The following is a 15,969-nucleotide window of genomic DNA, read 5'->3' as shown; positions in this document are numbered from 1 at the left end:
AGTGTGCTACTCCTGCCCTGCATCCTCACCCAATCTGGGGAGGCGTGGGGCAGGCAAAGCCAGTCAGGGTGGCTTCCCTGCTCGCGGGCCTTCCCCAGTGTGAGACACTCCATGCACAGCCAAGCTGGTTCCCAACCAGTGTATCAGGAGGATCATCCACTTGGTGTGTTCGCTGGGTGCCAGATGACATCATTTGGCCTGCAGGGGGATAGATGGGGGTCATTCCCCCTCCTCACAATTCTGTTGCCCACCTCTGCCTATGCTTCCGCCTCACCCCCAATTTATTTAACTGATAGTTTGGAAACAAAAGCACTAGCAGAAATTTGTCATGGTTGAAATGAAAATCGTAACAGAATTTTGATTGTCTTGTTTTGGGTATTTTTAAGGCTATGAAGGCACCAGAGTTAAAGGAAAAATTAGAAGAGTCTGAAAAATTAATAAAGGAACTGACTGTCACCTGGGAGGAGAAGTTAAGAAAAACGGAAGAAATTGCACAGGTATTTAAGTAATACTACAAACGAGAAGGATCTTGGAATTGTTGTAGATCACAAGCTGAGTATGAGCAAACAGTGCGATATGGCTGCAAGAAAGGCAAATGCTATTTTTGGCTGCATTAATAGAAGTATAGCTTCCAAATCGCGTGAGGTACTGGTTCCTCTCTATTCGGCCCTGGTTAGGCCTCATCTAGAGTATTGCGTCCAGTTCTGGGCACCACACTTCAAAAAGGACGCAGACAAGCTGGAGCATGTTCAGAGGAGGCAAACCAGGATGATCAGGGGTCTGGAAACAAAGCCCTATAAAGAGAGACTGAAACAACTGGGCATGTTTAGCCTGGAGAAGAGAAGATTGAGGGGAGACATGATAGAACTCTTCAAATACTTAAAAGGTTGTCACACAGAGGGGGGCCAGGATCTCTTCTCGATCCTCCCAGAGTGCAGGACACGGAATAACGGGCTCAAGTTACAGGAAGTCAGATTCCAGCTGGACATCAGGAAAAACTTCCTGACTGTTAGAGCAGTACGACAATGGAACCAGTTCCCTAGGGAGGTTGTGGGCTCTCCCACACTAGAGGCATTCAAGAGGCAGCTGGACAACCATCTGTCAAGTATGCTGTAGGGTAGATTCTTCTTCGTGGTCTCTGTGCATCACACTATGGGCTCTGCGCTTGCGCCGAGCCTGTGCCTCGGAAAGGTTTGTAGCTGAGAAAAAGCGTTATTTAGGCGGGAACCCCTCCCCCACCATCCACTGCGCATGCGTAGCGTGTTCCCGCCTTACCCTCAGTTCCTTTGCGACCGCCTTACCTAGCGCCTCGTCGAAAGGTTCCTCCTCGATTTTTTGCAGTAGCTGAGTTTTTTCCTTCCAATCTTACTCCTTTTTTCCTACTCCAATCTTCTTCTATATTCTCACGCCTTTTTTCTCCTAAAAAAAAAAAAAAAAAAAAAAAAAAAAAAAGTTAGTTAGTTATTCATTCTCTTTCTATCCCTCTACTAAATCCTACTTTGTATGGCCCTTAAGGCCCCTTTTCGTAAATGCGTCCGCTGTAGCAGTAAGCTACCTGCAGCAGACGGACATTCTCTTTGTCTCCTTTGTCTCGGAGAGACACACATCGTAGAAACCTGCCATCATTGTCAGGCTTTCTCCAAACAGACCAGACGCCATCGCTCAGACCGCTTAAAAGCGCAACTTTGGAAGCAAACCCTCCAACCCGTAAAAATGGCGTCCCCTACAACTTCGATACCTAAAGCTTCGACATCGACCACCACGTCGATACCGACAACAGTTCCACCGTCAGCATCGACCTCGCGATCTCTTACTGTATCTACAGCAAAGAAGATTTCCAAAAAGGCGAAGAAAGCCAAATCTCCTCCAGAACCTCGTCCAAAGAAACAAAAGAAAGCATCACAACCTCAATTACCAGCAGTAACAGAGAGTTCAAACCTGGCTAAACGCCCGACCATTGAACTTCTCTCTTCCACGTCCGACGGCGAGATGAGGGAACCTCTGTCTACAGCAGAACCCCTCCCACCATCTCCCGCCTCTCAACACGATAAGCAAGGCGAGGCAATACCTCCCTCCTTTACGTCGGCACATCGTGGACACCAACGCTCTCCAACTCGACAACTATCGAACAGAGAAGCACCACATTCAGACAATCTCGTACCCATACAACGAGACCAAGACTTATACTATCGTGATCGATACTCTCCTAGATCGACTTCACGCCAACGCTCCCCACCTCACTATAGGGAGCATTACAGCCGGTACTACCATGTACCACATCGCAGTCGGTCTAGATCCCCTCATGATTGGGATAGATATTCTGACTACTATTATGCACACAAAGACTACTCTCCCCACTATAGGAGAGAAAGATACCATGACCCATATCCGGATACACATCACCGGCAACATTACGTTCAGGAGGTTGGACAAGATACACAACTACCTCCAGTTCCACCACGCTCAACTTCGCTCATGGTTTCCTCCCAACGGCTTCCTCAGCTTCCGGCAGCTACGACACCAAGACCTATACTTCAACCTTCCATTGAAGATTATGACTCAGACGCATCTTCCGCACCCACTTCCCCCCCGTCGATGCCGTCCCCAGACGACGCAGTCGGAACTAAAGACCACCCATCTCCATCGGAGGAAATGGGGTCTTTTGCGGAACAAATTCTCCACATGGCTACAGCATTGGGAGTCGATGCTCAACAGCAACAGGAACAGATCCAGGACCCCTTTTTCGATGCGATATACCCGGAATCGGCAACCCCAGTGGAGATTCCTTTTTCACCCATCTTACTTCAAACAATAAAACAAACATGGACGTCACCCTCAACGATGGCACCGACTTCACGTAAGTTAGAATCTATGTACAAAGTTCAAACTAAAGATGTAGAATTCTTATTCTCACATCCAAAACCAAACTCAATTATCGTGGAATCCTCCCACTCTAAGTCCCAGAAGACACATACTGCCCCAATAGATAAAGAGGGGAGACGCTTAGACTTTATGGGACGCCGCGCCTACTCAGCCGCAGCTCTTGGTCTTAGAGTTACCAATTATCAAGCATTAATGTCCCGTTACCAACTGTTTCTGTGGGATAAAATCGGGTCGCTTTGCGATTATCTACCCGAGGACCAGCGAGAACTTGCCCGTGCGTTCCAGGCTCAAGCCTCTCGACTGTCTAAACTCCAGACTAATTCTACCCGCCACCAAGCAGACTGCTATTCTAAACTGATGACTGGATCAATAGCTTTGCGCCGCCATGCCTGGCTTCGCTCAGCTACCCTTACTCCAGAGACTCGCTCTCGCATCGAAGACCTTCCGTTCGATGCCGAGGGACTCTTCAATTCTAAAACAGATGAACAACTCGACACCGTCCAAAAAGCACGGAATACGGCAAAAAGAATGGGCTTAACCCCTTCTCAACAACAACACCAGCCCCATAGACCAAGGCGCTGGCTTCGCCCGCAACAACAGTACAATCAAAGACCTACCTTTGATAGGACGCCAAAATATCAACCCTCTCAACAGTTTCAAAGAAAACCAACCAACTCCTCATCGAAATTCCGTACTCAAAAGAAAACGGATACTTTTACCAAACGCCGTCTTTGACGCCATACCTCCTCAACCTCACATTTTCCAGGACCGCCTTGCCTCTTACTTCCACACATGGGAAAACATCACTTCCGATTCATGGGTCTTAAACATCATCCTTACAGGATATCGCATCGAATTCGACACCATACCACCACTCGGCGTCGTAAAACACACCACCCCATCGCAGACAATATTACAAGAAACCCTTACTCTACTACACAAGGGTGCAATCGAAAAAGTCCTCCAACATCTTTACAAAGGATTCTTCTCTCGGTACTTCACAGTACCCAAAAGGGATGGGGGCCTTCGACCCATATTGGACTTAAGAGGCATCAACAAATTCATCCGTCCCAAGAAATTCAAAATGATCACTCTCCAATCCATCCTCCCGCTCCTAAGAAGAAACGCCTGGTTTGCAGTCATAGACCTCAAAGACGCATATTTTCACATTGCCATCAACAAATCCTTCCGTCATTTTCTACGTTTCGCCATAGGAGACGACGTCTACCAATTCAGAGTCCTCCCGTTCGGCCTCTCGACAGCCCCGAGAGTCTTTACCAAATGCATGGCAGTAGTATGCGCACATCTCCGTTTACAAGGCATCGAGGTATACCCTTACCTCGACGATTGGTTGATCGTATCGGATTCCAAAAACGACCTCCACAACAACATATCATACACACTCACCCTCCTCAACAACCTGGGTCTCTGTGTCAACCAAGAAAAGTCGGTCTTGCAACCAACCCAATCAGTACAATTCATCGGAGCCCACCTCCATGCACCTACAGCCAAGGCATATCTCCCTCGGGACCGAGCACGCATTCTCACACACAAAGCACTTTCTGTGATGACTGCTCCACGCTCCTCTGCCCACTCCATCCAACAACTCTTAGGCCACATGGCCTCTACAGTAGCCGTAGTCGAATGGGCCAGATTCCATATGAGACCACTACAGTTGTGGTTCATCCTACATTTCAACAAAGACTGCAACGCAAGACGTTTTTACCTCACGCCACCTCCCGACATCGCTCACTCCTTACACTGGTGGACCATCATAACACACCTGCTGAAGGGCATCCCCTTCCAGCGGCCACCACCGACGAGAGTTCTCACGACAGACGCCTCCACCATAGGCTGGGGAGCACACTGCGACACCCTCCAGATCCAAGGCCGCTGGTCCCTGCAAGATTCAATGAAACACATCAATTTTCTCGAACTTCAAGCTGTCAAAAAAGCACTATCAGCCTTCGAGAATTATCTTTCTCACCAACATGTGCAGATCCTCACAGACAACACTACTGTACTTTGGCACATCAACAAAGAAGGAGGCACTCGCTCACCCGACCTCGTCAATCTTACTCTCCGCCTACTCAAATGGACCATCCCTCGAGGCATTCGCCTCACCGCTCTCCATATTGCGGGATCAAACAACACCCTGGCAGACTCATTAAGCCGTCAGTTCCATCTCCATTACGAATGGAACCTCGCACGGCAAGTACTAGACACCCTCTTTCACACCTGGGGTCACCCATCCATCGACCTCTTTGCATCAGAAGAGAACAACGTATGTCCAGCATATTGCTCCAGAGCAGGAATAGGCAACAATTCTATGGGAGATGCCTTTCTCCACACTTGGCAAGGCACCCTCTTCTACATATTTCCACCATTCCCACTACTTCACAAGGTAGTCACGAAGATAATCCGGGACGATACAGACTGCATACTCATCGCTCCTCGATGGCCCAGACAAACTTGGTTCTCCCCCCTCCTCAAAGCAGCGAACGGAGTATTCTACCCTCTACCTCTAACACCAGACCTGCTGTCGTGCAACCAAGGCCTCATTCACCACCCGGATATCCAAACTCTCCATCTAACAGCATGGAGAATCCATCCTCAGAGAACCATCCTTCATTAACACATCTCTCATCACAGATAAGAACCGTACTGTCTGCAGCCATAAAGCCATCAACCAGAAAGTCATACCAAAGAAAATGGGAATATTTTACACAATTCGCAGAACGCAACTCCTTTTTACCAAACACCTGCTCCATCAACCACATCCTAACATTCTTACATCACCTCTATGATAAAGGTCTCAAATACACTTCCATCAGAGTGTACCTTGCTGCCCTATCCGCCTTCAGAGGAGAGATTAACAACAAGACTCTTTTTTCCACATCTATAATCAAACGGTTCTTGAAAGGATTGAAAAATCTCATTCCACCCATAAAACCAATAACTCCGAGTTGGAGTCTCTCCGTGGTTCTGAACATACTCACCACAAAACCTTTCGAGCCTCTCGCTACAGCTCCCTTACACCTCCTAACATGGAAAACAGCCTTTCTAACAGCCATATCATCTGGAAGGAGGGCTAGCGAACTCTGTGCCTTACGCATCGACCCTCCCTTCACTATCTTTCACAAAGATAAGGTAGTTCTCCGACCAGATCTAACGTTCCTTCCCAAAGTGGTTACTGATTTCCACATTAATCAACCAATAGTTCTACCCACCTTTTTTCCATCTCCATCTTCCGACTTGGAGAAAAGACTTCACTGCCTGGATGTACGTCGTTCTTTAGCATTCTACAAAGAAAGAACACAACAGTTTAGAAAGTCACAAAGACTCTTTATTTGTTATGGGGGAAAAGAGAAAGGTCAAAATGTTTCCACTCAACGCTTTTCAGCTTGGATAACACATGTCATCAAACTGGCATACCAATTGTCCAAGATCGAACTCCCACACGGAGTCAGAGCGCATTCGACTCGAAGCCTAGCCACGTCCACAGCATTCGCCAAGGGAATCCCTCTCATCGACATCTGCAAGGCTGCCACATGGTCACGACCACTGACTTTTGCCAGACACTACAATGTTGATACCAGGTCTCGCAATGATTCTTCCTTCGGCAGAGCAGTCCTCTCGGCAGTCCTACAGTGACACCAACCCTCCACCGGTAAGTCACTAGCTTTGTACTCGCCCATAGTGTGATGCACAGAGACCACGAAGAAGAAGAACAGGTTGCTTACCTGTAACCATGGTTCTTCGAGTGGTCATCTGTGCAGTCACACAACCCACCCACCATCCCCTCTTCGGTGTCCCTGATGCAGAAGAGGCCTGCCTTTCTCTCGGTTCATAACTATGTCGCAAAGGAACTGAGGGTAAGGCGGGAACACGCTACGCATGCGCAGTGGATGGTGGGGGAGGGGTTCCCGCCTAAATAACGCTTTTTCTCAGCTACAAACCTTTCCGAGGCACAGGCTCGGCGCAAGCGCAGAGCCCATAGTGTGACTGCACAGATGACCACTCGAAGAACCATGGTTACAGGTAAGCAACCTGTTCTTCCTGCATTGAGCAGGGGATTGGACTCAATGGCCTTTTAGGCCCTTTCCAACTCTACTATTCTATGATACTATGATTCTAAGTACTTTTTGTACTCGTTACACTAATTGATTAACTGGTATGGCGTTGCATTGCTTATCTTATTCGACAGAGATGAACAAATGTTATATTTTTAGAAGTGATCAGGCTTGAACATGCTATTCCCCATGAAATTTGTTCTGTGGTTTTTACCTTTAAACTGGATTTTAATTTTAATATCCTTACATTAACACCATACAGCCAGGTTGCTAGTGCTCAGCATTGGCATACTTGCTGTCGTTGCATAGGCTTTGTTCAGGGTTTAAATGAAGCTATGCACACCATAGATACTCACAAAACTAACAGTTGGTTCAAAATCCACAGCCACACTATGCCAAAGCCCAAACATTCCCTCCTATAGTAAATAATTGCAACAGCTCAAACCTCACTGTATTAAAATGAGTATCAAGCATGCCCAATTGAAGCAAAGCTGAAGTATTCTGGATTTGGGGGAGATATTAATATGAGGCTTATTTTGTCCTGATTTAATCATGTTTCAGTGTATTTTTGTATTCTTTGATATTTTCTGAACACGTCTCCTCTGTCTCACTGCCCGTTTCCCCTCTTTGTTTTAATTTTAAAAGCTGTATCTCCCCGTTCCCCTTATAGGAGGAAAACTGAGTGAGGAAAGGAACGAGGTAGCAGACGAGGACGCAAGCGGGAGACTGAACACATCTCCTCCGTCTCGCTGCCTGTTCCCCCCTCTTTGTTTTAATTTTAAAAATTCCATCTGCGGACCTCCACATATTCATATAACTCAACATAAAACGGCAGGAAGGAATGAGGCAGCCAGAGGACGTGATAGGAGGGAAGGAGGGAAGTTGGCCAATCACTTTGTCCTGCCCTGAAAGCTCCGCCCACATGTCAAAATGCGATTTAACTCCCCCAAGGACACATAACTGTAATGCAGTGCAAACTTGGACGTTGATCCAAAAGTCATGGTAATTCGCAAATGCAAAGCGCTTTATTGCGTTAAAAACCCGGTGCTGCGGCGAATGGACGGCTGCATCATGTGCCCTAAAACATGAATCTGTGTGTTTAGGTCGGGGTAAAGAAGCTGTATAGACAAGCCCCAAGTGCAGAGTAATGTTAGTTCTGCTTTTATTTCAATTGGTGCCCCTCAATATGAGGAATGCTGCTTCTGCTCACAGAACAGTTTGTTTTACATCTCACAGTAGAGCATTGTCCAAGAAAAGTGCATCTAAATTCAAAGACAATATTCTAATTAATGCAATCTTTTGCAAAAGTGAGAGCGTGGAAACTGATATTGGACCGATCTGTTATGGTGCTGCATGAACTCTGGTGTAAGCATTTGCAGAAGACTTAATAGCAGCTGTTTTTCTTCTGCTCATGATTCTTTCAATACAGTCGGTAACATTTAGGGGTTGTTTCCCCTCACCTAACTACATCTGACGAATTTAATTTTGTGTTTTACAGGAGAGACAAAAGCAGTTGGAGAGTATGGGCATTTCCCTTGAATCGTCTGGCATCAAGGTTGGAGAAGACAAGTGCTATCTGGTGAATCTGAATGCAGATCCTGCTCTCAATGAATTACTGGTTTATTATTTAAAGGTAAAAAAGCAACATGAATTCCATAACAGTCCTTGCTTTCAAATGCTTTGGAGCTTTCTTTTTAATAATAATAATAATAATAACAACAACAACAACCATACTAAATTCACACTTGTGGAACTGGACATTGAAAAAGTAGCACATCTGTTATTCCTATTGCACTCAATCTAAATCGATCCTCTGAATAGGTCTGATGCAACTTTAAAAAAACAAACCAAATATGCTTATCATTTAATATTTGTAGACACATTTAAAATGTTATTGAGGAAACCTTTATTATGTTGCTCTACAGTTCTTTGACGTCAGATCTCAGGGGGGACAATTAAGTGGCTGAAGTAACTTGGTGTATGTATGCATTATTAAAAAAAATGTAAACATACGAATTAAATGGGCATATTGACAAGCTTTTCCTTCAGTGAGCTCAATCCCTAAGTTTCAAGCCATTTTTTTCTTCTTCTCATATGTAGTAAACTGCTGATTCAGGTCTCCCGTTATAGTGTAGCTGGATTATTTTCAGTAGATTTTATTTATGTAGTTAGTGTGATTATTAAAACATCGCTTTCATTACATGTTCATATAAGCATATTTTCTTAGACTTCTCTAATAAATTCAATATAATGTCTGTTAGGTTTTTAAACAGGAAATACTGCAAACAGTTAAACCATGAAAACATTACTAGTTTGCAAAGCTGGCTGATTATTCTCATATATAGCACTGTGTTTTGGTACTCCTATAATACTATTAAAAATGTGTCCATATTTTTGTGAAATCACTTTGAGAGAATGCTGTATAGGACAACAAGTATATTACTGTCGCTAGGCTAGGAATATTTTGACTCTGTAGCGAATATAAGATAGGATTTTGGAGTGGATTGCATACACTGTGTGACTAGTAAGTCTACTTGTGTTAACAGAAGCAGCAGGTTTTATTTTTTTATTGTATCTGTCTAATCAGGATCATACTAGAGTTGGTGCAGATACCTCACAGGATATTCAGCTATTTGGAATTGGGATCCAACCAGAGCATTGTGAGATAGACATTGCATCAGATGGGGAAGTTTCTCTCTCACCGAAAGAAAATGCAAGGTAAGAGCAACTGTAGAATTGGTTTGGTCTTACAAAAGGGACCCTCTCTTTGAAATTTCAGCAAAACAGTCTCTTATAGTCAAAGAGGAAGTCACCACACACCTAACTCTGCAACAATCATAGTGATAACCATAAGAAATAAGTCCTTACATTGTTCTTGATGCATAAGTATACAGGGATAAATACTTCTCATCTGAGAATTTTTATTTGCAGTTGGTGGTGTCTGTGGGAATCTTTTCCCAGGCTGCTTCTTTTTTTTAAAAAAAATTAAATGCGTGCATATATTTCACAAACTTCATTATTGGGCCTAAGTAGTGCAAGCATTCCTGAATACATAAAATCATTTCACTTAACATGGTGCTAGAACTAGCATCAATAACTTGAGGGTTGTAAACTGATTTAGTTGTGGTTCACATATACATTTAACACCTGGTTATAAGTTAGTTATATTTTTTGCATTGATCAAAACCTTTTTTGCAATCAGAAAAATAGTGGGAAAATATTTTTCAAAAATGTTTGCTCTTTAATGTAAACAGCATATCTTGGCTTCATTTTAACATGAGAACTGCAATTTCACACAGATATGCTGAGTTAACCTTTAACAACACAGTGCCAGCTTGTAGGGCTAGATAAGAGTGTGAATATATAGAAATTAGCACTGTTTATTCCACATGTTTTACTATAGTTTCTGCAAGTTGTACTTCAGTGTGCTATACTGAAATGCTGTAGACTTGAGCACAAAATTCCAAACAGATGGTATTCAGAGTTGTTATGATAGAATTACATTGCTAGGAATTAGTCATTTTGACTGGCAAGAACAAAGAAGCATGTCACTGGAAAAAATGTATAAGCAAATAGGCTTTGTTTAGTTTGTGCTTCATCCAAAATGCCTAAATAGACACAAACCTTGTTACCAGAGCTACAGCTGACAATAATTTGAGTCATTTCATTGGTCATCCTCAGAGAGATTAAAAGTAACTTCTCTGTGATACAGAGGTGAATTGAAATGCTGTTTCAGGTAGTTATTTACCACATTTGGAACTCTGAGATTTTTTGGTGGCCATTGAGAGAACTGGAAGATTGTTTGGACGTTACCTTCCTGAGAAAATTAAGCCTAGAATGATGCATTACCTTATTTTTACTTTCCTGAATTTAAGGGCAGAGTGAAGCTTATATGAAAGTTATCTCTCAAACATTTCCTTAAAACCTGTAATTAAACATTTTTTGCTCTTTTAGCCATGATTAACATGTGTAACACATTTTCGTCATTTAGAGTAACCTGATTTTGGAAGACTTTGTATAACTGAAAAGGAAAGGAAAGGAAATTCTCGTGCAAGCACTGAGTCATACTGACTCTTGGAGGGACGCCAGCTTTCGCTGACGTTTTCTTGGCAGGCCTTATAGCGGGGTGGTTTGCCGTTGCCTTCCCCAGCCATTATTACCTTTCCCCCAGCTAGCTGGGTGCTCATTTTACCGACCTCGGAAGGATGGAAGGCTGAGTCGACCCAAGCCGGCTGCCTGAAACCAGCTTCTGCTGGGATCAAACTCAGGCCGTGGGGAGAGTTTCAGCTGCAGAAACTGCTGCTTTACCGCTCTGCGCCACACGAGGCTCTGTATAACTGAGGAAACGACATATATACTTGTCTCATTAAGTTTGTACAGACTGCTTAGTGAACAGCCTGTGACCCAGTTACTTGAATGCATGTGCTGCATGTTGCATTGCTATAATAGAATCTCGCTCTCCCCTGTCTACAAGGAGGTGCTGCAATAGCAACAATAGTTTGTCAATAGGAATCTACCTCTTCTTTAGTTACAGCCTTCATGATCTAACAGTGAACCTCTGGTTTATGCTTTTATTTCATGCGTGTTTAAATACGATGATTGAAAAACTAGGTCAGGCGTTTGTCCTAATAAGCCTTACTTAATAATGAATCAAGAAAAACATCCTCCAATCCTCTCAAAGTTAAGTGAACGGATAACTCATCTCTTGATGTACATTTATCCTGGAATAGGCAGACTAAAAAGAAGAGAGAGCATGTCTATCTGGTGGACCTGCAACATGGGGCTCATCTACACCAAGCAGGATATTGCACTATGAAAGCGGTATATAAAAGGCAGGAGACACACTACTGCTTTATAGTGGTATTGGTGCACTGACCACTATTGGGGCACTTTGACACATACCATATACCACTTTCGTACCACTATATCCTGCTTGGTGTGGCTCCTGCCTTTTATATACTGCTTTCATAGTGGAATATCTGGCTTGGTGTAGATGAGCCCATGGTCTAATGGCTAGTAAACAAAAAAAGGCAGAAAATATGCAGACCTCTGTTTAGACTCCATACTATCATGCAATGCTAACTGGCACGGTAGGAGTTCAGTATACAGACACTTAAATCATCAACATCCATCAAATTGGAATGGAAAATGGTAAGAAAGGGGCTTGTTACTATTCTAAAAGGAGGGACCTCCCTCTTAGAGAGCCATGGAAATGAGATCTAGGCCTCCTGGAGAAAACACATGTGATCATGCTGCAAGAATGTGCAAGGTCCTGTTTCAATCCTCCCATCAAGGCATTTGTATATGTGTTGGTTGGGCTGTGAGACAGAATACAAACTTTTTGCTATACCTGGTGAGCATTATTTGCATAAGAAGATCTCTCTAACATGGTTCCAAGTAGCCAGGTGACTGCTGCTGTACCTAAGGGCAATTGTAACCAGTGGGTAGGAGGGAATTGTGCTGCCCTCCTTCTCTGTCTTTGTAGGAACAAACCCTCCTGTGGACCAGAAGGAGTTAACAGTCTGTGGCAGATGGTAATTGCTGTTAGAGAAGTTTACCATGCTGGACTTGGAGAACTCAGATACAATGGGATGATTTTGGTTTTATCGGTATCATGTTTTATTTTCAGATCCTGTGTAAATGGCACATTGGTGTGTTCTGTGACACAGTTATGGCATGGAGATAGAATCTTATGGGGAAACAATCACTTCTTTAGGTAACAATTTTTCTCTTCCCCTCTCTTCTTTGTAGAACCATGTCCAACTAAGAATTATGAATAAGTTTGCTACCAAAGGGTTTTCAAATAGCTTTAAGAAGTTTATTTGTGATAAGTTAGAATTTTATAGTGTTAGATTTCCTAGACTGGAGCTAGCTAGTGTACAGCCTACATGTAGCCTACCTATGTTTTAAACCAGCCAATACAATACTTTTCTTAGATAATTTTTCTCTTATGGTAATTATATTGGGAACAGCTTGAATCTGTGAGGACACTTTCTCAAAATTACCAAGCTTTAAAAGTAAGCCTCATGAAGCAGGTATACTGATATGAAACAACTTGATAGAAAGATGCAACCAAATTTCTTATATTGACTTTAGCAAGTAAAACACTGTATTGCAGTGTAGGAATTTTTGGTTGATTTTGATGGTTTCTTTTTTTGTCAAATTGTTGTATGTAACCTGGCACTGGGAAGAACAACCCTCACTGTTTATAAAAGGAGGCCTTCCTTACCCTTGATTCTCCATACTAGCTGGCAGTTCAGTGAAGCCTCAAGGGCTTGATAGGCAGCTGCAAAAATTGTTTAGAGTGGAGCAAGTGAGCTACCCTGTGTTGAATATACAGTCACATATTGTTATCCTGTATAGTGAACAAGGACTACAGCCATGGCTCTAGCCTGTTGCATATGACTTCCTTTCTTTCAAAATAAACCCTCACTGCCCCAACTCCTTCAGTGTATAAAAGTCAGAATCAAAACAGTAACTGTTGTCGTGCAAACGTTTTATAGACTTACCAAGATCTGTAATAAGTACCTTTTAATCTTTTAAATAGAATTAATCTACCTAAAAGAAAGCGACGAGATTGGTTGAAAGACTCTGAAAAAGAGATGCTATTAGCAGAACACGATCTCGATGCAACTAGTGAAGCTTCTTCAGAACCAGACTATAACTATGAATTTGCACAGATGGAAGTTATAATGAAAACACTGAATAGCAATGGTAAGAAAATGGTTGCTCATAGTCACTGAAAATGCTAAACGGTGGCAGAGACGTTTCCGGACCCCAGTAATGCATCGTGTAATCTGTTCTCTTGTCTCGACCCTCAGTAATAAGGGTCTGTATAATTATTCTGTATGTTCAATAACTGTAGTAACTTTCTGGGAATAGAGGCCATTTACTAATGAAGTAAATAATATTATTTGCCCAACATTGTTTCCATTCTGACAGACTGATCTTAAATATATTTACTTGGAAGTAGGTATCTCCGTTTTAAGGGATTTACCTCCAGATTAGTATACTTTGGATGGCAGTTTGATCTTTAATATAAGCTAATGTAAGCTATTACAGTGGTTTTAATATTGGAATTACGGTTAATGAATTCTACGACACAGTGGCTTCTTTTCTACTTAGATCCAGTACAAAATGTGGTCCAGGTCTTGGAGAAGCAATACTTAGAAGAGAAGCGTAGTGCTTTGGAGGAGCAACGGATGATGTATGAGCGTGAGCTGGAGCAGCTCCGGCAGCAACTCTCTCCAGAAAGGCGGCATCAACATAGCAGTGACAGGTTTGCAGATGCTGCCCAGACTGCTCAACAGAAAGTGAAACTCTGGTCAGAAGAGAGGTGAGAGCACGTGTTTAAACGATAAGAAATTGCAACAGAGGATGAATGATAAATAAATAAAAAAAAATGATACTTAGAATCTGTCCAGGAAAAATAGTTCTGTTAGGTTTGAATTATTCGTGGCATTAGAAAGTAACCCTTCTTAATCTGCTTGTTGTTTAACTTGGGACCAAATTTGAGACTCTTTGGGGTGCTCTTATATTCTGCATGTATCTATTATATTTTGCATGTATCTTTTGCAACTAGAATGTTTATTTATGAAGTGGCTATACCCGGTTTGGCCCGATCCTCATGCTCTTCCCACCATGTACTGATAATGATAAAAGTCTTATTTTGCAGTTTAACCCTAGGGATTAGTTTGGTTCGTATTTTGGAAGATTCTTTGGCTGGAAATAATAGAACGAAAGTTGTAGGTTAAATCCAAAGAAAATAACCACAATTGGGTTATTCTCTATAAAGAGATGTGGTTGCCTTGAAGCGGTTTCTTCATGCATTAATTGTACAATTATAAAACATTAGTTGCACAGACTAAATTATATACTTCAGTTATGCATTTTTTTTAAAAAAAGAAAAGGGAAATATTAATTTAGAAATACAGACCTAATTAAAGGCCTGATCCTGTCCTACCACAGGCACAGTGCTTGTGTATGGTGGAATTGCTATGGAGCTTAATGGTGCATGTGGACGTTGTGTTCCTTGACCAAGCACACGGGACAGGCCGAATGGGAATTCGGGAGATGCATGCACATTTACTATTTCTGTAATGGCCTGCTGCAATACTTGCTCACGTGTCCATGCGTGTACAAAGTGGGGGGAATTGGACCCAGTTATGCCCTATGGGCATCTTTCTGTGCTTGCAGTAGAATTTGATTAAGACCTCACTGTGTGAAGGAACAACTTTCAGCTCAAAACAGTTACCTTTTGGGCCTAGTCCAAGCACCACTATGGGGCCTGGCCCAAGCATCACTATTGGCCCTATGGCTTTGGTGCCAGAGTCTGATTCACAGTTAGGGCAGGATGACTTAGAACCCAGTGTAATCCTGGGATGCTCAGGGCCTGGGAGCTTAGCTCTGCCTAGCTTCCCATCTGATTGCAGGCTGAAGGAAGGCAATATTCCCTATCAGCCACAGCTGCAAGTCCTTTAATGCGATGTCTGTTTTACAGCCTGGGACTGAGAGAACAGAGCAGGAGGAAGATTCTGCAGGGAAGGGAGGCTCAGGGGTGTTGCCCAGGTTAAGGCTTCAACTAAAGTGGGAAAAACAAAGAGTCCCTCTCAGATGTAGTTCCCGTTTATGGGCCAGATTACCCTGTCAGGATAGATTGTCAGAAGGGGAGCTCTATCAGCTCCTCCCCTGTATTTAAGCCAGCGTAGAGACTGAAGAGTCTTTGCTGGGAACAGCATCTTAATTGCCAGGAATATTTTCTTGATTGGACTTTCTGTGAATCCTTGCACACTTGTCTTCCTTGAATTCTGTACCATTGAGATCATGACAAGGAATCTGTTGCTGGACTTGAACTCTGACTGTGACTCTGTGTGGGGATTCTAGCCTTGGAACTTTCTCTTAAACAAAGCAAAGTGCCAATAGCCTCTGTATATCTGATTTAATGGGGTCTCTAAATACGACGAGCTTTGCCACAAAGTCTGGAAGCTGGTCTGTGTACCCTGAAGTGCTGCAA

The 15,969-nt window shown here is 43.1% G+C and overlaps 1 protein-coding gene across 6 annotated transcripts in view; it reads left to right on the top strand.

Moving 5' to 3' along the window:
* KIF13A (kinesin family member 13A) overlaps positions 1-15,969 on the top strand; it is an 85,822-nt gene that overhangs the window by 32,756 nt on the left and 37,097 nt on the right. For all 6 annotated transcript variants that reach the window (XM_063130427.1, XM_063130423.1, XM_063130425.1 and 3 more), the window contains exons 12-17: positions 387-497; positions 8,455-8,589; positions 9,544-9,674; positions 12,586-12,672; positions 13,504-13,670; positions 14,082-14,292. In XM_063130427.1, the coding sequence (XP_062986497.1) occupies positions 387-497; positions 8,455-8,589; positions 9,544-9,674; positions 12,586-12,672; positions 13,504-13,670; positions 14,082-14,292 (842 nt within the window). The remainder of the gene's footprint in view (positions 1-386; positions 498-8,454; positions 8,590-9,543; positions 9,675-12,585; positions 12,673-13,503; positions 13,671-14,081; positions 14,293-15,969) is intronic.

Source organism: Elgaria multicarinata, chromosome 7 (assembly GCF_023053635.1).
Source record: "Elgaria multicarinata webbii isolate HBS135686 ecotype San Diego chromosome 7, rElgMul1.1.pri, whole genome shotgun sequence".
Lineage (NCBI taxonomy): Eukaryota > Metazoa > Chordata > Lepidosauria > Squamata > Anguidae > Elgaria > Elgaria multicarinata.
This window is presented reverse-complemented; position numbering and strand designations above follow the sequence as displayed.